The sequence below is a fragment of the Pituophis catenifer genome, unplaced genomic scaffold (assembly GCF_029215685.1).
Source record: "Pituophis catenifer annectens isolate HBS135680 unplaced genomic scaffold, rPitCat1.0.hap2 SCAF_9, whole genome shotgun sequence".
Classification (NCBI taxonomy): Eukaryota; Metazoa; Chordata; class Lepidosauria; order Squamata; family Colubridae; genus Pituophis; species Pituophis catenifer.
The window spans coordinates 17,813,626-17,836,644 of record NW_027256889.1 but is presented as its reverse complement, the minus strand read 5'-3'; the positions used below and the strand labels follow the sequence as shown (position 1 = coordinate 17,836,644).

At 42.8% G+C, this 23,019-nt stretch overlaps 1 protein-coding gene across 1 annotated transcript; it reads right to left on the bottom strand.

Annotated features, from left to right (window-relative positions):
• Positions 1 to 3,299: 3,299 nt before the first annotated feature.
• TRIM63 (tripartite motif containing 63) lies at positions 3,300 to 22,649 on the bottom strand. The gene is made up of 9 exons (XM_070949387.1): positions 22,375 to 22,649; positions 18,499 to 18,668; positions 14,107 to 14,275; positions 10,185 to 10,280; positions 8,480 to 8,713; positions 7,386 to 7,408; positions 6,649 to 6,773; positions 5,282 to 5,350; positions 3,300 to 3,876 (listed from the first exon to the last, which is right to left on the bottom strand). Exons 1-9 carry the CDS (start codon positions 22,531 to 22,533, stop codon positions 3,866 to 3,868), a joined length of 1,056 nt encoding a protein of 351 aa, XP_070805488.1. The 5' UTR covers positions 22,534 to 22,649; the 3' UTR covers positions 3,300 to 3,865.
• Positions 22,650 to 23,019: the final 370 nt, after the last annotated feature.

The following is a 23,019-nucleotide window of genomic DNA, read 5'->3' as shown; positions in this document are numbered from 1 at the left end:
TTACAACAGTTCGCTTAGTGACTGTTCGAAGTTACAACGGCCCTAAAATAAGTGACTTACCACCGTTTTTCACAGATGGTCGCAGCATCACGTGATTTACCTTCGCATGCTTGACAACTGATTCATATTTATGATGGTCATAGAGTCCCGGGCTCACCTGATCCCCTTTTACGACCTTCTGACAAGCAAAGTCAACGGGGAAGCCAGATTCACTTAACAACCGGGTTACTAATTTAACAACTGCAGCGATTCACTTAACAAACATGGCAAGAAAAGTCTTAAAATGGGGCAAAACTCACTTAACAAATTTCTCACTTAGCAACAACAATTGTGGTCATAAGTTGAGGCCTACCTGTAATTTTTTTTTAATATACCCGTATTTTCCGGAGTATAAAACGCACCGAAGTATAAGACGCACCTTAGTTTTTGGGGAGGAAAATAGGATGGGGGGGAATTCTGCCTATCAGGTATTCATCTGGCTAGTCCAAGCACATTCGTTTGCTCGCTGGTTTTGAGGTTGGGGCTGATTGGTGCTAAAAAACAGTTTCTAAGACACAGCTGATTGTCAGAGGGAGCAGCAATTAGAAAAGCAGGCAAAGCACGGAAGATCGCTTCGCTCGGGTTGGGGCTGAAAAACAGCTTCAAAAGCACAGCTGATCCTTGGAGGGAGCTCCAGTGACTAAAGCAGGCAAAGCGTGGAAGGAGTAAGAGAAGGCAGCAGCTGTTCCGGGTAGCCATATTGGGCACTGCGCGGGGTTACATTCTGAGTACAAGATGCACCCAAATTTTCAGCCTCTTTTAGGAGGGGAAAAAGTGTGTCTTATAGTCCAAAAAATACGGTATTAATTGTTTTTATCCTTCTTGTACATCACCCTGAGTCACTTGTTTGTGAGATGGGCGGTTATATAAATTTGGGAAACGAAGCATCTAGTACAGCACATACCCTTAATATGTTTAGGCTCAGGAGGTTTTGTAGCACTCTTGGTAGATAGAGCGCTAAGTACAAATGCAAACCACAGGAATTAACTTTGAGCTGATTTAGTGTTTCCTCCTATCCAAGGCCTTATTGTATTTATTATCCATGAAACATGCAGAAGCCACCTGTACACTGAACTATAAAATAGCCTATTGCAGTTTGGCAGCTTATGACTTCATTTGCTGTGCAAATGCAGGAAAGGGATTTAACCGTGTCAACCAAGGACAAGTATCTCGTATATAGGTAGTCCTCGAGTTACGACCACAACTGAGCCCCAAATTAATATTGCTAAGTGAGACATTTGTTAAGTGAGCTTTGCCCCGACCTTTTTTGCCGCGGTTGTTAAATGAATCATTGCAGTTGTTAAGTGAGTCACATGGTTGTTAAGTGAATTTGGCTTCTCCATTGACTTTGCTTATCAGAAGGTCGCAAAAAGGAGATCAGGTGACCCCGGGACACTGCAAATGTCATAAATATGAATCGGTTGCCAAGCATCTGAATTTTGATCCTCTGACCATGGGGATGCTGCAATGGTCGCAAGTGTGAAAAATGGTCATAAGTGTGAACAACGGTCATAAGTCACTGTTTCGGTGCCATGGTAACTTTGAATGATCACTAAATAAACTGTTACAGTATAAGTTGAGGACTACCTGTAATTTTTGACTGAACAGTCAGGAAATTTGAAAGAGCAGATGAACTTCTACAGCGGGTTTAAACATCATGCTATAAACTATGGTTTGCTTGGCCACGGTTTACTGAATCAATCAGAAATATTGACTGTAGATGCATACCATATACCCATGATGGCGAACCTATGGCACGCATGCCACAGGTGGCATGTGTAGCCATATCCGTGGGCACGCCAGCTCAGCTCTGGCGGGCATGTGTGCGCCGGCCAACTGATTTTCGGGCCTTCTGGGCCCACCAGAAGTAGGAAAACAGGCGATTTCCTGCCTCTGGAGGGCCTGGCGGGGGTGGGGGGTGGAGAAGGCCCATTTTTCTTTCTCATGTGGCTCCAGATCCTCTCTATGCATCTGGGGAGGGTGAAAACAGCCTTCCCCACCCCCTCGGAGGCCCTCTAGAGGCCTGAAATGGCCCATTTCCCAACTCCCGATAGGACAGGAAGTGATGTTTTTTGCTATCCCCAGCCTCCCGAGACTCCTAGAGAGGGTGTGGGCACGCGCGTGCATGAACCTCCCCTGCCCCCACTCCTCCTGGCACGCGATGGCAAAAAAGGTTAGCCATCACTGCCATATACTATCTGGAAATCATGTTTTACAAACCAAAATGTCTATGTTTCTACAAAGACTGCTGTTAGGCTTAGTGCAATGACTCAACCTATTTCTATGAATGATTCCTGGTCTCAGCTCTGAACTGAAAATGTTCACAGCTCAGGGTTTGGAACAGTGGTGAAATCCAGCAGGTTCTGACAGGTTTTGGAGAACTGATAGTGGAAATTTTCAGTAGTTCGGAGAACCGGCAAATATCACCTCTGGCTGGCCCCAGAGTGGGGTGGGAATGGAGATTTTGCAGTATCCTTCCCCTGGAGATGGGGTGGGAATGGAGATTTTGCAGTATCCTCTCTGAAGTGAGGTGGGAATGGAGATTTTGCAGTATCCTTCCCCCTGAAGTGGGGTGGGAATGGAGATTTTGCAATATCCTTCCCCCTGGAGTGGGATGGGAATGGAGATTTTGCAGTATCTTTCCCCTTGGAGTGGGGTGGGAATGGAGATTCTGCAGTATCCTTTCCCTGGAGTGAGGTGGAAATGGAGATTTTGCAATATCCTTCCCCTGCCACGCCCACAACCCACGCCCACCACGCCACGCCCACAGAACCGGTAGTAAAAAAATTTGGATTTCACCACTGATCTTGCCCCAAACAATCTGGGTCCTCGTTTTACCAACCTTGGAAGGATGGAAGGTTGAGTCAACCTTGAGCCAGTGAGAATCGAACTCCTGGAGTGAGCAGTGAGTTAGCCTGCAGTACTGCATTCTAAAAGGCACCCACTCTCAGCATGGGGGCAGAGTTTTTGTTGTTGTTGTTGTTTACCAGAAGTTGGAAAAAATGTCCGGCAATTACCTTTGACCCCACATCCAGAGTATCTCACATTCTACTACAGTGATCAGAGGTATGCTGCACTGAAACATGGAGGGTTTATTTTAGCCACCAATAGAAAAGAAAAAAAGCTATTAATGATATTCCCTCCCCCTATTTACAAGTAATCCTTTGAGAGAGCGGCTTAAAATAAGGCTGTCGCCAATTTTTGTGGCAACACATTTTACAGGTTGTTTGCCTACTGTTACAAAACATTTGGCCTCCAGATAAAATGGAAATTTATTTTATTATGTAACTATATACAACAAAGAAGAAAAACCAACAAACGTCATTTACATTCGCTTTGAGGCGCAGACAGTATTTTTCATAGATTAAAAAGCACAACGAAATCGACTTTTGCTTGACTACCTCCTGTCTGCTCATGGAAACGGTTTTTAACTCATTCCCAGAATCCACTGCCTTCAGTTGGTGGAAGGGTGTGCTCTGATGTGAACCTAATGAACAAAATCTTATATTTTCTTTAACAACAGCCCTCCCCCCAAAAAATCAAGTGTCCTGAACAATTATGTACAAAAAGAAATCACAATATATAACATGTATGAAAGGTTCCATGTTGCACCCGTGTATAAAGTGTCTCTGTGCGTTTCTGCCTTCCTGCATTGCCACGAATTCTACATCCCAAACAATCCTTCATCAGCTGGGCTTTGCCCTGCATACTTGATGGGCATCCAGTTTGGGTTTCCCCCACCCCATCCCTCCTCTTCCTCTATCCAAATCCTACAGAGCCGGTTATTCTGCTTGCTTCCTCCTTGGAATTTCATGTTCTTTCCTGGTTACTGTGTACCTGCAAGAAAACAGGAGGGAAATGCGTGAAACCATTTAAAGACAAAGCATTCAAGATTTGGGCCTCAGCCAAAGTTTCTCAAGGTTAGGAAGAAGCAGAGGCATGAGCCAAAACCCTCTTCTGGGGGAATGTGTGTGTGTGTGGGGGGGAACGGGACAACTTGCCAAGAAAAGGGACACAATTGAATGGAAGAGAAAAAAATACAAGTAATCCTCAATTTATGACCACAGTAGGGAAGCAGAATTTCCGTTGCTGAGAAAGGCGGCTGTTTAGATGACGGATTAACAAAGTTGGAAGGGATTTGAACTGGAGGACTTCAACTCCCAGAATTACCAAGAGCCTTGGTGGCGCAGCACACTAAAACACTGTTAAGTAACACCAGCTGCCTGCAATTACTGCAAGTTCAAATCTCACCAGGCTCAAGGTTGACTCAGCCTTCCATCCTTCCGAGGTAGGTAAAATAAGGACCCGGTTTGTGGGGGCAATAAGCTGACTTTGCATATAAAAAAAAAAAGAACACCACTTAGGGGGGGCCGAAAGCCATACTAAGCAGGTATGTACAAAAGTATGAAGGCTATTGCTTAACGCATTGTAAGCTGCTCTGAGTCTCCGGAAAAGGGCGGCATATAAATCGAACCAATAAATAAATTTCCCAGCCAGCTGGCTGGGGAATTCTGGGAATTGAAGTCCGTCAGGCTTAAATCTGCCAAGGTTGGAGACCCCTGATCTAGTCCAACCCTCCACCCAAGGAGGAGACCCTACACAATTTCTGATAGATGGCAGTCCAGTCTCTTCTTGAAAGTTTCCAGTGATGAGGCTCCCACAACTTCTGAAGGCAACTTCTGTTCCATTGGTTGATTGCTCTCACTGTCACTGTCCTTATTTCTAGGTTGAATCTCTCCTTGTTCAGTTTCTATCCATTATTCCTTGTCTGGTCTTCAGGTGCTTTGGAAAATAGCTAGACCCCCCTCCTCTCTGTGGCAGCCCCTCAAATATTGGAACACTGCTATCATGTTGATAACATCACTGTTTAGTTAGGCCCAGTTTTATTACCTTTCTTGCCACGGTTGTTAAGTGAATCAGACTGGCATTAAGAAATTAAGAAGCTGGATAGGAAGGTTGCAAATGCGTGGCCCCCAGGGGTGCTGCAATCATTGTAAGTACAACCTGTTGTAAATACATGACCGAAGTTTGATCCCATGGGGATGCCATAACAGTCATAAGTGCAAAAATAGGTCATGAATCCCTTTTTTCATCATTGTTGTAAACTTCAAAGGGTCATTAAATGAACGGTTTGTAAGCCGAGGACTATGTGCAATGCTGCATTCAGTGCTCATCTCAAAAAAATATATATATTAAGATTGTATATCTCTGGAAGACCTAATATTTCCCATTTGTTTCTTACCATCTGTTTGCCCAACTGGCTGCTCCTCTTCTGTTTCGTCTTCCTCATTCAGTTCATCATCATCTTCATCTTTGGGGGGGAAAAAGGGGGGGGAGAGGAGATAATTTAGATCCACATTCCAGAACAGAGCTATGGAGCTGTCTCTTTAAGTATCTCAGATGCTTATGAAGTCCTTGGGAATCTTTATTTCTAACTCAACTGCTGTCTATTGACTTTGTACCTCTTGCCACACAAAAGGTGTGTTAAGTTTGCTTGTGCATTAGAATATTAGAAAGTGCCACTTTCATCATGGGAATCAGCAGAGATTAGCTCCAAAACAAGTATGGAAGGAAGTTAAACTGGAGACCAGCAAGGAATCTGCTGTCCAAAATCCCCTACTGATGAAAAACTGATGAATGTTGTCATAGTATTTACTATTTCCTGAAGATTTATCTGGATTTGGCACTCCTTCCCATAATAAACTAATGTCAGTATTTGATGAAATACATTTGGCACCTGGGACGCTAGATATAGACTGGTATTGGTATGTAAAAAATAATAACCTGGTGCACAATGCTGTTTGCTGCAGTGATTTCCATATTATTATTATTTTTCCTTTTATGACCCTGTAATCCCTTGCTTCGGGGTGGGATTGGGGCAACTGAGTGGAGCTGAGCGTTTACTGGCCGGGTGCCCTTCCTGACACCTATATGGAGTTTGCAGTAGATATTTTCTCTTTGCGCCCTGGTAGAGAAACATCTGTTGGTAGGATTGAACTGTCAACCTTCCGAGTGGGAGGTGAATATTTTCACCTCTAGGTCACTGCGCTGCAGTTTCCATATTAATTAGGTAAAGGTAAAGGTTCCCCTCGCACATATGTGCTAGTCTTTCCCGACTCTAGGGGGTGGTGCTCATCTCCGTTTCAAAGCCGAAGAGCCAGTGCTGTCTGAAGACGTCTCCGTGGTCATGTGGCCGGCATGACTCAACGCCAAAGGCGCATGGAACTCTGTTACCTTCCCACCAAAGGTGGTCCCTATTTTTCTACTTGCCTTTTTTATGTGCTTTCGAACTGCTAGATTGGCAGATGCTGGGACAAGTAATGGGAGCTCACCCCATTATGTGGCACTAGGGATTTGAACTGTTGAACTGCCAACCTTTCAACTGACAAGCTCATCATCTTAGCCACTGAGCCATTGCGTCCTGATTAATTAGGTCCTGCGTCCCACCTAATTAATTAATATGCCATACTACTTTCTCTATCAAGGGGAATGTATTTGATAAATCAGAAGATTTAGAAGAGCCATGTTTCATTCAGGGATATTAGCAATATAGCTAAACTTCAGGTTATACTTCTTACATCCCGACTGGGCACCTCTGGGTGATCATACCTGCCTCGAAGTCGATGCTTCTCAAGGCTTCTGTGATACTTTCCAAATCTACAGTGAAGTAGTCCATGTTTTCAAAGCCTGTCTCGACCTTCTCCAACTGGCCACCTTTTGATGCATCCACGATTCTGGAACACAGATGAGAAAGGATGCGGTTGCCTTTTATCCTGCTCTCAGGCAATCCGCTGTAGGTTTTGGGCTGTCATTCAAACAACGTTTTTTTTTCCAGTGCCGTTATAACTTTGAACGGTAACCAAATGAACTGTTATAAATTGAGGATTATCTGTAACTTCGTGTTAAACTTTCTTGGGGTCTGCCCTCCATTTACATTCTCCACAAGGGCCCCACAGGTAAATGTTCTGTCATACATAAAATAGGTTTCAATTAGTTACAAGCTCCGTTTTCGCTGGCAGAGGGTTGCGGGAGGCCGTCCCAGTTGAAAATAGAGATTGGGACTCAGGCTGCCACAAGCGCCCCTGACATGAGTGACATCAAGCTGGCCACGCCCACCCCGGTCCCCCGAGGTCAAACGCAACCCGGATGCGGCCCTCAATGAAATTGAGTTTTGTCACCCCTGAACTAGACAATTAAGCTAACAAACTAGTCAGCTTTAACGTAATTTAAATGTCACCCAACCACACAGTGTCCTTCCTGCTTGGATCCTCTCTGAACTTATTTACTTAGGATTTACTGTTTTGTTTACAAAAATGGCAGTTTAGAAATATGTTTTCAGGACTTACGTTTTAATAAGTTGCTTGGCGGTCTGGAAGGAGAAAGAGAAAAGGTCAAAACGGAATGAAAAACGTTCAGCTTGAAATCGCTAAAATCAGTAAAATCATCTTGAGTCTCCCAGAAATAATTGATTGATTGCCCTAATAAAATGTTGAAGGCACACACACACAAAATATTGAAGTGCAATTGTACAGTTGCACGGTGCTGCAATTAGAAACCTTTTATTTTCTATTCCAGTTTGGGGTTACTCTAATTACAATGAAAAGCAAAGATCACAATTCACAAATTAAGACAATAACACCCCACTCCTTTATTTTAAGGCAAGGGTGTCCCAAGTTTGGCAACTTTAAGACCTGTGGACTTCAACTCCCAGAATTCCCCAGCCAGTCATGCTGGCTGGGGAATTCTGGGAGTTGAAATCCACAAGTCGTAAATTTGCCAAGGTTGAACACCCCCTGTTTTAGGGGTTCAAAGCAGGGGTGAAATCCAGCAGGACCTGACAGGTTCTGGAGAACCGGCAGCGGAAATTTTGAGCAGTTCGGAGACTCTGCAAATATCACCTCTGGCTGGCCCCAGAGTCAGGTGGGAATGGAGATTTTGCAATATCCTTCCCCCAGGAGTGGGGAGGGAATGAGAATTTTGCAGTATCCTTCCTTTGCCACACCTACCAAGCCACACCCACAGAACCGGTAGTAAAAAAAAATTGGATTTCACCACTGGTTCAAAGTAATTTTACATTCAAATCCAATTCTTATTTTAACTGCATGCCAACTCTTCATGAAGATTCAGATGAGCGATAGTAAGTAGCACCACTAAGCAAGTTTCCTGGCTAATCCATGATATGAATCTCCTAATCCAGGAGTTTCCAACCTTGGCAACTTTAAGACTTGTGGACTTCCAACTCCCTGAATTCCTCAGCCAACTTAGCTGGCTGAGGAATTCTGGGAGCTGAAGTCCACAAGTCTTAAAGTTGCCAAGGTTGGAGAGACCCCTGTCCTAGTCAGATATCCAATTCTGGCTATATTGGTCTGGGAATTTGGGATTTGAAAAGCTACACAGCTGTAGATGAAGGTATCTCGAACGTACAACATTTTCCCCTCACCATGAGAAAAGCAGCTCCTCCTTCTTCTTCCATAGACTGAATGGCACTCTCGATCAGCTTGCTGGACTTCTCCAGTTGATCTTTATACTGTTGGATGAGGTTCTGCAAGAACCCGGCCTTCTCCTCCTGCTCCTTGGAGATGCGCTGGAGGAGGCCCGTCCTCTTCTCCTCAAGGACAGCAATGAGAGCTTCGAACTTCTCACACAAGGACTGCTTAGCCAACTGACTGTTCTCCTGTTCACAGAGAGAGAAGAATAAAAGTTGAGTTGGTTCCTTCTGAACAAATCTCACTCAAGCAACCATCTGGAACTCATTCAGAGAGGTCTTGCTTGATTTGATCTGGGACATTGCAAACGTCGTAAATACGAGTCGGTTGCCAAGCATCATGACCATGAGGATGTTACAACAGTCGTAAGTGTGAAAACTGGTCATAAGTCACTTTCTTCAGTGCCGTTGTAACTTTGAATGGTCACTAAATGAACTCTTGTAAGTCGAGGACTACCTGTATTCAACCAGGAGGGACAATCTACGTGTATCTTCATTACCTTGTTTTTATGCATATTCTTCTGGTTTTGTTTTATTCTGTTTTTATCTTTCCCCCCCCTTCTTTTATTATTATTAGGGTTATAGCCCATATAATAGAGAGTCTCTATTAAGTTCATTGCAGAGGAAAGCCAAAGCAAGGATTTTCTGATTTGCAGTCAGTGCTCTATTCCCAGATTCCTCAACATAAAATGTTTATATTTGGTGCATCAGGCAAAATAGCTCACATCAAATACTTAATGAGTTAAAGCAGGGGTCCCCAACACACAGTCCATGGCCCGGTACTGGTCTGGTATTGGTCCATGGCCTGTTGGGAACCGGGCCACACAAGCAGCGGGCGAGAGCACAAAATTTTATTTGTGCATGCGTGAAACCATCCCCTTCACCCCACCCTCCAGGGCTGCCGGTCCGTGGAGCCAGAAAGGTTGGGGTACCACCAGGTTAAAGGACAAGTGCAGGGGTGAAATCCAGCAGGTTCTGGAGAACCGGTAGCAGAAATTTTGAGTAGTTTGGAGAACCGGAAAATACCACCTCTGGCTGGCCCCAGAGTGGGAAGGGAAAGGGGATTTTGCAGTATCCTTCCCTGGAATGGGATGGGAATGGGGATTTTGCACTGCCACGCCCACCAAGCCACACCATGCCCACCAAACCACACCCACAGAACCGGTAGTGAAAAAAAATTTGGATTTCACCACTGGACAAGTGGATGCACCTGCAACATTTTAAGCTTTGTCCATTTTAACCTTAGTTTAGTTCTTTCCGCCATTTAGTGTGCTGTGGCAATTAGCCTAAATTTCTAATTAGATTTAGAATTCTAATTAGAATGAGAAATTCCCACTAGATTAATTTTCTGATTTCTGACTAGAATTAGAAATCAGACAATGAGAAATCCGAACATTAATTCAATCATCAGGTGAAGCAAATTATGCAAGCTGTGCCTTTTGAGTTTGCATTGGGATTTTAGATCACTAGGCAGACTTATCTGGCTCTTCCGTCTAAATAAACCCCTGCCCAGATTTGGAAGCAGGGGAAAAGAAAGCCACTGGGCTCCCTTCCCGTCTCTTCTCAGGCAGCACCTGTCTTAACCCACCATCACTCTGGATTGGGTTTCTCTTCCGCTACTCAGATTTCTAAAGGCTCAGCCATTTGCTGTGTTCCTCACCTCTGTCGTTTTGCACAAGTCCTCCAGCTGACTGATGATCGTCTGCACCCTGTCATTCCCTGCTACCAACATGGAGATGCAGTTGGTTAGCTCAGTCTGTAAGGGAAAATAATAAAAAAAATAAATAAATGGACTCTCTAAGAAGCCTCTCTTTCTGAATTAATTGGTGTGCTGAAGTTCTTGGTCGATTGTGGGAAAGAAGAATGGAAAAGAAACATCAGTGAGAAGTGCTGTGACTCAAGACTGCAATATAATTATTGTCTTTTCTATATCTTGCTTTTATTTGTAAATAGGGCCACCAATCTATTAACATTCCTTGTTCTTTAAGTTCTTCCTGTGTTTTCAATAATCCCTGTGAATCCAATATATCCCTATATTTTATTATCTTTTGCTTTACTAATGTGTTGGGGTGCATTATCGCCTCTATTGTCGATAACCATCCAGGAACTTTCATATAATGTTTATTTTTAGTTTCTTGCCTTGTACTAATTAACGAATTTCTAATAATATGGTTATTAAAATGTTTATATGTTTTGCTCCTGGCATTCCATAAATAGGCGTGCCACCCCTTCATTAAATCATGTCCTTCTAATTTTAATAATCTCTGATTTTCCAGGCTCACCCATTCTCTAATCTATGTAAGACTTGTTGCTTTATAATATTTTTCCCATGCCGGCAATCCAAATCCACCTCTAATTCCGTTTTCTTGTAAAATACTTAATTTGATTCTTGGTTTTTTTTCCCTCCCATACGAACTTTGTAGTTATTTTATCCAGGTTGTTAAAAAATTTCTTATCCAATTTTATCGGGATTGTTTGGAATAGATAAAGGAGTCTCGGGAGTATATTTGACTTTATCGCTGCAATCCTCCCTAATAGAGATAGTTTCAATTTCCCCCATTTTTCTAAGTCTTCTTTTATTTGTTGGACTAAAGTTCCATAGTTATTATCCTTTATAGTTGCACTTCTGGCTGTCAGATTTATCCCTAGGTACTTCACCTTTTTTACTACTTGTAGTCCCGATTCATTCCCTAATTTCTCTACTATATGATTATTGTCAAGACCAGGGGTCAGCAACCTGCGGCTTTGGAGCCGCATGTGGCTCTTTCACCCCTCTGCTCTGGCTCCCTGTCACTCAAAATATGCGTCACAACTGCCAATGTGCGACACCTGCCGGCACGCAATTTATTGAGCTTTTCAAACCCCGGTAGGCCAACCATGGATAGATCCAAGAAAAGAAAAGTTTCAGAAGAAAACGGAACATTTAATTCAACTACAAATGCTAGTTTTGTGGCCGCTCAAGAAATAGTCAGGCACGGGAAGGTTTTTGTGGCTCCCGGTGTTTCCTTTTCTGTGGGAAACGGGTCCAAATGGCTCTTTGAGTATTGAAGGTTGCAGATCCCTGGTCAAGACTGATTGTTTTCCTCTTTGCTCTCTTCTTTAATCATATTAGATTACAGGGACTTTCTTTTTCTTTTCATCTTTGATCATTTTGGGGTGGCTTTGAAAGATTGAGGAGAGTTTAATGGAGACCTGAACTCAGTTAACTGATTAAGCCCAGGGAGCGGGGCAGATTATAAACCTTTCTCCTGCAAATATTGGCATCATATTTTTTTAGCCCATGGCAGAAATGTTTTTTTATGATGCTGACATCCATACACATTTGGATGCCAAAGGCACAACAATCCTTTTGCACCAACTGGCCGAACACTGCATCTGCCAGGGACTCTTAAAATATTGTTTGAACAGGTTGTTGCACTGCCAACCTACTGTGCGTCGTCTGATCTGGGTTGGTTTTACAAAGTGGTGCACTGAGATGCTAAATCTGTTTTTTTCCTTTTGCTCTTTTGGAGTGAGAGGCATGAGTTTTTATCACAAACTCTAAATGACAGCTTGAAAGTTCCATGCATGGACCCCCATTCAAATATTCGCCCAAATCACTGGGGCAACAGGAATGAATAGAATAGAATAACAGAGTTGGAAGGGATCTTGGAGATCTTCTAGTCCAACCCCCTGCTTAGACAGGAAACCCTACACCACTTCAGACAAATGGTTATCCAACATCTTCTTAAAAACTTCCAGTGTTGGAACATTCACAACTTCTGGAGGCAAGTTGTTCCACTGATTAATTGTTCTAACTCTCAGGAAATTTCTCCTTAGTTCTAAGTTACTCTCTCCTTGATTAGTTTGCACCCATTGCTTCTTGTCCTGCCCTCAGGTGCTTTGGAGAATAGCTTGACTCTCTCTTCTTAGTGGCAACCCCCGAGATTCTGAAACAGTGCTATCATGTCTCCCCTAGTCCTTCTTTTCATAAGACTAGACATATCCAGTTCCTGAAACCATTCTTCATATGTTTTAGCCTCCAGTCCCCTAATCATATTTGTTGCTCTTCTCTGCACTCTTTCTAGAGTCTCAACATCTTTTTTACATCATGGCGACCAAAACTGAATGCAGTATTCCAAGTGTGGCCTTACTAAGGCATTATAAAGTGGTATTAACACTTCAGAAAAAAATGTAATTTTTTTTTCTATTAAATTGCAGGATGACAAAGACTCCATAACTGCTTTTCTTGTTTTTCTGCTGTGCCCCTGTGTGAAGGCACCAAGAATTCCAGATGGCTTTGACCATAGCTGCAGAAAATGAGTAGGGATGGGTCTGTTTAATCTCTGAGAAAAATGATGGATTAACTACTGTATGGAGCCCATCAGATGTTCAGAGAAAGACCACAGCTTCTCATGCACAGTCTCCTGATTGCAGCTGCTTTCTGGGGGAATGAAAGTTCTGCCATCTCTCAAAGCCATCTCTTGTAGCTCCAAAAATATCCTGCTGATGATTGCTTGTCAATTGCAGTCATCTATGTATCCATATCAACTGCATTAGGGTCAGGCACTATTCCTGAAAGACACAACGTGACGTGTCCAAAGGTCTCCAATTCACCTCTTAGCCCAAATGAGAGATGGACCTACTGGCCCAAGACTTCCTCTGCATTCCACTGGATCTGAACCCCTTTAAGGTGAAGGAATGCAATCCTTTTTTTGTCTCTGGGCATATGGTCAAGTTGCAGGCATGAAGTAGGAGGATATTCACTCCCATAGAGGTTGCTAAGTCTTGAGACTGTTCAGAATTATGCCAGGAAGTTCTTTTTTGTATGTGCCTATCCAAAAAGGGTACATCATGAAAAGGCTTTGCATGCATTAAGTAATACAGGTGCATACTTAAAAACAATTGCTATCATTTAAATATCCCAAAGATGCTTTTTCAAGAGGCAATTGGACTTTCTGGTTTTTCTGTGAAGACGTTTTGCTTCTCATCCAAGAAGCTTTTTCGGCTCTGACTGGATGGTGGGGAATGGGATTGGTGGGGAATGGGATTCCAGGCTGACCGATTTTGCATTCCGAGAGGAAGGGGAACTGCATTCTTGGAAGCCTCGTTCATGAAAATAAAATTTGCCCGCCATTCAGTCAGAATCGAAGAAGCTTCTTGGATGAGAAGCGAAACATCTTCGAAGAAAAACCAGAAAGTCCAGTTCCCTCTTGAAAAAGCACCTTTGGGACAACCATGACCTGGATGACTGAGAATCTCCATAGATATCATTTAAATAGAAACCGGAGAGCCAATTTGGCACAGTGGTTAAAGCGCCAGGTAGAAACCAGAAGACTGTTAGTTCTAATCCTGAAATTCGGGTGTCCTCAAAATCGGCAGATAAAATGTCATGATAAAACATCATGCGTCTGTTGAACATGCACGTAATGCCAGCATTATGATGCCCGGCCTGCCATCTTGCAATATTTAACCTCTCTACCCCAGAGATAGAGGTCATCTTCATACCCCAGAGGTCATCTTCATGGCAGATGACGATGAATATCGGGTTGAACATTAGAGAGTTAAGCTATATTACACAAGCAGTGAAGCTTGGCTCATACCTTCTGTCCCTGAAAAACGCTTTGAAGAGGCGCCACTTCACAATCTTTGTGTGCTCCAAAGACTTTGCACATAGAGCAGGTAGGAACCTCACAGGTCAAGCAATAGATGTTGATCTTTTCATCTTCGTGTTCTTTGCACATTGGGTGGTTTCCCTTCTTGAGGGGACGGCTGTTGAAGACAGGAAGGAAATGAAGAGTCAAGATAAGAAGGTCTCCATAGTTAATGTCATCTTGGATAACAAGATGGGCAGGATATAAATTTAACAAATAAATAAATGTTTGAGTAGAAGTGGGAAAACAGATTGAAATTCACATTTGTGTCCAAAACTGTCTAGGATGGGGGTCTGCAACCTTAAACACTCAAAAGAGCCATTTGGACCCATTTCCCACAGAAAAGAAAACACCGGGAGCCACAAAACCCTTCCTGTCCCTGACTATTTCTTGAGCAGCCACAAAACTAGCATATGTAGTCGAATTAAACGTTCTGTTTTCTTCTGAAACTTTTCTTTTCTTGGATTTATCCATGGTTGGCCTACTGGGGGTTGAAAAGCTCGATGAATCGCGTGCTGGCAGGTGTCGCACATTGGCGGTTGCAACGCATATTTTGAGTGACAGGGAGCTGCAGCAGAGGGGTGAAAGAGCCACATGCGGCTCCAGAGCCTCAGGTTGCTGACCCCTGCTCTAGGACTAGGTATTATTGAGACAGTCACTGTATCTTTTTCATTTGACATTTCCTGATGATTACATCCCACTTTGCAGCCACTGATCTGCAGGTTTGAAAATATTTTAAACCTGCTTTAGATGTTTTGTTTTGCGTTGTATAAAAATTTGGTGGCGCAGGAATTGCATGGCCTGTGGTTAATGTAAATATGGCAGAATATGGTAAAATAAGAGTTTACATGAATAATCTGCCTCACATGGGTATGTAAAACATGGATGAAGACAGAGGGTCAGGTTGGTTCTATGGATTATTCAAATGCCTAATTATGATGCCCTTGAAACAGTAGCGGCAATCTGATGAAATGCATGTCAGAAATTATTTTCAATAGAGGATAATATAGGGTTGAATATAATCTTAAGTGATCTCTGGTTGTTTGCTTGCAGAAGTTCCTTGCTTACTGGCTGCGGAATTCTGGGAGTTAAAGTCCATTTAAAGTTGAGAAGCATTGCTATATAGACTCAAAGCATGTTGGCTGGCAAATTCTGGGAGCTGAGGTCCACACAGCTTAAAGTAAACATCAGCATGGATGATGTTACCTAGCTGGGTAATGAAATGTCTCCAGGCAAACAACCAAGTTTAGAGAGCACCAAGGACTCCATAGAAGTGATTTTCCTAATGAATTGGCCCCCTTGTCTATGAAAGAGGGAGGGACTGAAGAGTCATTAGGCTTGGTTGCTTCACGTTCCATCAATCTCTAGGGATTGGCCCAGTGACATTCAATTTTTTTTACTACTGGTTCGTGGGCGTGGCTTGGTGGGCGTACTGCACAGGAAGGATACTGCAAAATCTCCTTTCCCACCCCACTGGGGCTAGTCAGAGGTGGCATTTGCCAGTTCTCCGAACGACTCAAAATTTCCGCTACTGGTTCTCCAGAACCTGTCAGAACCTGCTGGATTTCACCCCTGTCTAGGTCCCAGAAATATTCCTCACTAAGGGCAAGTATTTCCTAGCTCTTTCTTCTCATTTAATTTTTCCACTCATACAGTAGAAGTTTACTAGTGGAGTTAGTAAATCAAGTTGAAAGAGTGGGCTGGTTGCTGATCTCACAGAAGAGTGTAGATAGCCTTCTGTCTAATATTAACCTCCCTGCGAAGTTATGTTTAGTTCTTACTTCCACTTCTGTCCAAGCGGAGCCATTTATTCTGAGAACAGGTTTCCTTCCTTTGGAGGAGGATTTATGATAGCAGGCAGCTCTCCACAACCCCCCCCCCAAAGTATCAGCAGCACCACAGCACTTCTGCTCCTATATTCGGATCCCTTGCTAATCCACCCAAATTTCTTGACCTTTCATGGACAAGGACTACTAGTCAGTCAGTGGGAGTTTTCCTCTATAAGTTTTTTTTTAAACAAACGCCAAGTTCGTTGTGTTTGTTATCGTGACTTAAAGCAGCATGAATTCCTAGTTCTACCAATGGTAGGTGTGAGTCTGAATATGTATGAATGAAGGAAAGAATAAATGAATGAATGAAAGCATCCTAGACCAGACCCAAGGTCCATGTAGGTGCTGTTCTGAAAAAGAATCAGAACCTTTGGCCTGTATTTTTCAACTGGATTAAAGCTGCCATGCTAAGAAGGATTTTGTAAATTTCTTGTTAATCCGATTAGTCTACTGCAGATTTTGTCTTGGCTTTGAGTGAGGCAAGCCCCCAGGACGAATCCCAGTTATGATGGCCAGCTTTTCGCTTCTATAGAGCCCCTCCTTCCTTCAGCTATGAAATCTGAGCTGCAAAAATCCAGAGGACCACTACAGGACAAAAATGAGCTGGGAGTTTTTCACATTCCTTTGCTGCCATCTGTTGATTGTCTGGATTGTTGTGGTCCAGATATAGCAGCTCATACCTTCCTTTAATGCTGGGAAGGATGGATGGAAGGAAGGAAGGAAGGAAGGAAGGAAGGAAGGAAGGAAGGAAGGAAGGAAGGAAAGAAAGAAAGAAAGAAAGAAAGAAAGAAAGAAAGAAAGAAAGAAAGAAAGAAAGAAAGAAAGAAAGAAAGAAGAAAGAAAGAAAGGACCACCACCAGCAAGATGTCTGCTGCGAAAGTCCAAGTCCACAAGTGAAGCTAATAGACTGCTATATTCTATGCACAAGAATGTTCTGTACAGCATCCGCTTAGAGTTAGATAAGGGTCACTGGAACTCAAGGAGGGTTGGCCTTAGTTCGCTTGTTCTAGGCTCTAGGCCAGTGATGGCTAACCTTTTTGCCGTCGCGTGCCAAAAGCAGGGGGAGCACAGGGGGGTTATGGGCACACGTGCCCACACCCATAATTCAATGGCCCCCTGTGCCCCGCCCACCACATGTGACCCCCCCCGTGCTTCCCCCCGCTTTTGGCACGCAATGGCAAAAAGGTTACCGGTGGGCCTGGTAGGCCCGTTTTTTGCCCTCCTCAGGCTCCAGAGGCTTTCTTGGAGCCTGGGGAGGGCAAAAAACGGCCTCCCCCCCCCCGGAGCCCCTCCAGAGGCCAGAAATGGCCCATTTCCCGACTTCCAGTTGGCCCGGAAGGCCCATTTTTTGCTCTCCCCAGGCTCCAGAGGTTTTCTTGGAGCCTGGGGAGGGTGAAAACGGCCTTCCTCACGCCACCCCGGAGCCCCTCCAGAGGCTGGAAACGGTCTGTTTCCCGATGTCTGGTGGGCCCGGAAGGCCCAAAAATCAGCTGGCCGACGTGCACATGCATGCTGGAGCTCAGCTAGGACAACACTCGTGTGCCCACAGATATGGCTCCACGTGCCACCTGTGGCACGTGTGCCATAGGTTCGCCATCATGGCTCTAGGCTAATCCCTCTTTTAATCCTGCCCCCAAGTTCTGCCCCTCCTTCTCCCATTCAGAGTGGGTGGCCTCAATTACAGGTAGCTCTTGACTTATGACCACAATTGGGACCAGAATTGCTATTGTTAAGAAAGTCAAATCCAATTTTACAACTTTTTTTTTTTTTTTGCCATGGTTGTTAAGCAAACCATTGCAATTGTTAAATGAATCACATGGTCATTAAGCGAATCCAGCTTTCCCTTCCCTTGATTTTGCTTGTCAGATTTTGCTTGTTAGGAAGATTACAAACTGTGATCACATGACCCGAGGATGCTGCAACCATCCTAAATTTATGCCAGTTACCAAACACCTGAATTTTGATCACATGATTGTGGGGATGAGTGCCAGTCATTAGCGTGTAAGTAATTTTTTTCAGTGCCATTGAATGATTGGAAGTCAAGGACCACTGTACATAGCTGAAGAAAATCTGTGCGGTTGGTAAAAATCATAATAACTTGATGGTGCCTTGTCATTCTTCCACCTTTCTTTAGCAGTCTGGAAATGATTGTTAAGAAATTATTGGAAGATACTATGACATGATTGCTTTTTTTTTTTTTTTTTTTTAAATTTGATTTATATGCCGCCCTTCTCCGGAGACTCAGGGCGGCTTACAGTGCGTTAAGCAATAGCCTTCATACTTTTGTATATTTATACAAAGTCAGCTTATTGCCCCCACAAACTGGGTCCTCATTTAACCTACCTTAGAAAGGATGGAAGGCTGAGTCAACCTTGAGCCTTGGAGAGATTCGAACCAGCAGTAAATTGCAGGCAGCTGTGTTAATAACAGGGTGCTTTAAACCACTGTAGTACCAAGGCTCTTAAGGGAGAATTCCTTTTCCAAGGTGTAATACAGCAGAATTCATACCAACCTTGAATATTCCTGTTTATAGATATCGATGATATTCTCTACCAGCAGATTCCTCTGGAGACCGTAGACTCCATGGCGGTCCAGGATGACTTCATGTCGGCAAGAGGGACACCGGAAACGTCCTCCAGATATGGTGGTTCCTCGGCTTGTTTGCCAGTATGGATTTGCAGCCTAGAAATGCCATCAACCATGTTAATCCAAAAGTCAGGGATTCCCCACAAAATTAAACAAACTACACATTTTTTCCCCCAAATTTTGTACCCTCCAGAAATAATGTACTTCAGCTCCTATCAATCCTATTCATTTCAAACTCAGCATATCAGGAAGGACCCAGGTGGGGAAAAATTCAAACATTCAAAATAATCTGATTTTTTTCCTTCCTCCCTCCCCCTTAAAAACATTCCTTTTGATAAAACGGAACATCTCCCTTCATGGTTTGCTTATAAAACGGACAGTGTCACTGGAACACTGGCCACTGCCAATAAATGAGGTAACTGCTTCAACTGGAATCTATTTTGGGCACAAAGTGCAGTGATCCTATTTGTCAGAGTTGGGCATTGGCTGGGAGAACTCAATTTCAATTTGCTAAATGATTTAATCTCATCTGGTTTCATTACTTTATGCGCCAATTTTTATGTGAAATAGTATGCACCTGAATCTTAGAAAATGCATAAGACAAAGCCCCAAATAAGTATTCAAAACACTTACTAGCATTTGTAGCTAGATAGACTTTTATTCCTTATTTATTGAACTAGAACATAAGAATAAGATTTGCTGGTCCATCTGGGTTCTTAAAGGACTCAAATTCATCAATAGTTGAATGAATGCTCATCAAGTCACCCAAGAAAATTTGATTTATCCTGAATTATTGATTTTCTTGTACATCTTTCCTAAAACTTTAGATGTTAGACATGGAATAATCACATCCATTGTCTTTATGGATTACATGAAGAATAATATGAATTACTAAAATAAGTTCATAACATAAGCAATGGGCCATCTAGTCCAGCAGTCTTTCTCTGAGGAGAACCAACTGCACAAGGAAATCTCCCAATTGACAGCCTTCAGAAGCAGTCACACTTCTACCATACCAAGACTAATAACTGTTGAGCCCCATGATTTTCATCAACTGGTCCAACCGTTTCTTGAAGCCAGCCAAAATTCATGTATTAATATATTCTTATAGAAGCAAATATGATCTATCCCAAAACAATACTTCATAGGCATGTTTGGTGAGCATGGGACATTGACTAGTTTATTGGGAAACAGGATATTATTAACCCAGAAAAATGGAAAATGGAATAGATGAAGGGATGTATGATTGTCTAGGCTCTAGAATATATCCTTCCTCATTGCAGAACCCATTAGTCCTAGATATACTAATTATAGGATCAATCCATTTCTCCCTTTATTTGTGTAATCCTAGATGCGTTCATTATGGTCTATGGCAATGGGTTTCTTATGTTATATGAAGAAATAATTGGGGGGGGGGAACAGGACAATGGAACCAGTGGAAATCAACTGGTTGAAAGAAGATGTTTCACCTGGTCCATTGTCCACCTAATCTTGTGCACATTCAGTAATGCTAGGCAATCTTCTGTAGCAATGGATTGCTTGTTGTTGTATACAATTGAACACAGAATTCACAATTGAATGACAGTAACTTTCAGCTTCCATGTTGCTAATGTTGGTATTGTCAAGGCTTTGGTCATAATACAGAGAAATATTGTTTTAGTTTCTAAAACCTTTATATCAGTTAGAGTTTTTTTCAGATCAACCAAGGCTCTATCCATTGATTGGGACAGGAATTGACCAACCCACTTGTCATCTGAGCCTTACAACATAGGTTGAGAGAGAGTGACTGGCCCAAGATAACCCAGGTGGCTTTCACGCCTAAGGAGAAACTAGAACTCATTGACACCTAGTTTCTAATCTGGTACCTTAACCACTAGGCCAAATTTGATTCTCCAAGAGGGAACTATATGACCTGGTCCATTTTTATGTTGGGATTGGCAGTTATCAGATTCTTTTGAACCCATGCTATGAATCAACCTCATTGGCACCAACATAACTCCTTAAAATGTAATGGGATATTGTTTCCAAGAATTTCCATCAGCAGGCCTCATGATGACTTCTGGGATTGAAATCTCAACACACCTGGAGGGCCTTAACTTGTAAAAACTGGCAAAAATGTATTCAGTAAACCATCATTAAATAAAAAAATCTCCTTCCCCTTAAGGATATTAATTCTACATTTTTTTAAAAAAATAAATAAAACAAAGCCACACATGCATTTATCCCATGTCTTGATACACCCATTTTTTTTTTACACAATGGAAATGATACATATGTAATTGAGTGAGAAGGAAATAAAGCCACTTTCCCCAGTCAAGTGCCCTACAGATGTGTTGTGACTACAGCACCTGTTGACTATACCAACACCTCTGAGAATCTCCAGGATGACAGTACACTTAAAAACAACCCATTGTTTCACCAGGCGGGTATCTCTCTCCTCTCCCTCTTTGCCTGCAAGCCAATGAAATCTTTGGGAAACTATATTCAGATTCTCCTCAGCTTCTTGGCTTTGTCTCTTGCCCTTCCATTTTGTGTTGCCTTGGAGCTCTGACAATAACAATCAACAAGTCAGGAAGGCAATGTCAGAAGTAGAACAGGCCCCTAGAGAACCAGAGCTGAGCTCTTATCAGCTACTACTTAGCCAAAGCCTTTTGAAGAAGTGAACATTATCTGAGGAATGAGTCCAAGATGGTCTCCAAGACTTGAAAGTGGAGATAGAAATGGATTTTAGTGGATGATGCAGGCAGCCTCTTAGGCACCAGAGCTTTAAAAAAGCACTAGGGAGAAAACATTTCACAGCTAGGACAATGTCACTGCATTTAACATAACCACAAATGCAAATTCGCTATATTTATATCCTTGCTATTTTCTTATTAAATGTTGCACAGCGATGGCTGATGAATCTTTCAAATGTGGCAGATATTACTACACATTCACCGTCTGCCATTTTATCTTTTTTCAGATGACTGAAATGCATTTCCCTAGATTCTCTATTTTAAAATCTGGTCCATGTCCAATTTAAAATGAAAGACTCCTAAGGAGGGAGAGTTTTTTCTAACCTTGAAGCTGCCCTAGATGACTGAGAGCTAAGCAATAGTCTACTTGTTATATTTGTATTTCAATTGCAAGACGCGTTGTATGAATTCTATTCTATTCTTTCTGTTCTAGTCTAGTCTAGTCTAGTCTAGTCTAGTCTAGTCTAGTCTAGTCTAGTCTAGTCTAGTCCAGTCCAGTCCAGTCCAGTCCAGTCCAGTCCAGTCCAGTTCATCCCTAAAGGGGGAGGCTAAAACATATGAAGAACGGTTGCAGGAACTGGATCTGTCTAGTTTAATGAAAAGAAGGACTAGGGGTGACATGATAGCAGCCTTCCAATATCTCAGGGGCTGCCCCAAAGAAGAGGGAGTCAAGTTATTCTCCAAAGCACCTGAGGGCAGGACAAGAAGCAATGGGTGGAAACTAATCAAAGAGAAAAGCAACCTAGAACTAAGGAGAGATTTCCTGACAATTACAATTAATCAGTGGAACAACTTGCTCCAACACTGGAAGTTTTAAAGAAGATGTTGGATAACCATTTGTCTAAAGGGGTGTAGGGTTTCCTGTCTAAGCAGGGGGTTGGACTAGAAGACCTCCAAGGTCCCTTCCAACTTTGTTATTCTGTTCTGTTCTGTTCTGTTCTGTTCTGTTCTGTTCTGTTCTGTTCTGTTCTGTTCTGTTCCCATAGATAATCAGCTGAATCTCAAAGTCTTCCTATATACCTACTGAGTAAACACGTACAGAATTGGCTGAATGGACGCATACTGACCTGAAAGATGTCATTAGCACATTTCCTACAGAGGTTATGCTGGCAAGGTAGGATCACCACGGGCTTGGAGAACATCTCTAGGCAGATAGGGCAGATCAGCTGTTTTTCCAGATTCTCCATAGGATTATTGTCCTGGAAGATGCTTGATTGATAATCCATGGTTCAGTTCAGCACTTATATCCTTCGATTCTGGAATCGCTCAATTTAGGGTTCTCTTCTTGAGAGACAAGCTCAAGTTTTAGAACTGAGCCTTGCTAGGTTGACTTTCCAACTAAGACACTGGGTTTTCTGCCGTTTGCCTGGCCTCTTGTCTATTTATAATTTATCTGAGAGTCACATGTGTTTGGCTGGCAGAGTAATTTGAGAAGAGGGTCGTGTTTCCGAAAGACTGACACAGTGTCACATGGAAGGGGGGATGTGCAGTTGTCCCTCTGGTTGGACTTCTGTAAACAAGGCTAAGGGACGATATGTTCAAAAGCAGGGAAGCAAACTTCCAGGGATGTTGCTTGTATTATTTATCTCTTTTGCCTCCCCTGTGTGTTTTCCAACAAAGAAATGAGAGCTGTGTTTGTGTAAACTGGTCACCCTTTCCAGGGAGCAAAACAAACAACACAAGCCTGCCCACTCTTTAAACTAAGGGTTAAA

Bases quoted from the DNA above. Each gene is read 5' to 3' on its own strand.
- TRIM63 (XM_070949387.1), bottom strand. From the start codon at position 22,533: ATGGATTATCAATCAAGCATCTTCCAGGACAATAATCCTATGGAGAAT. The intron at 18,669-22,374 runs GTCAGTATGCGT...TGGCATTTCTAG, and splicing joins GTGCTAATGACATCTTTCAG to GCTGCAAATCCATACTGGCA. The intron at 5,351-6,648 runs GTATGATCACCC...TCCCCCCCAAAG, and splicing joins AAGCATCGACTTCGAGGCAG to ATGAAGATGATGATGAACTG.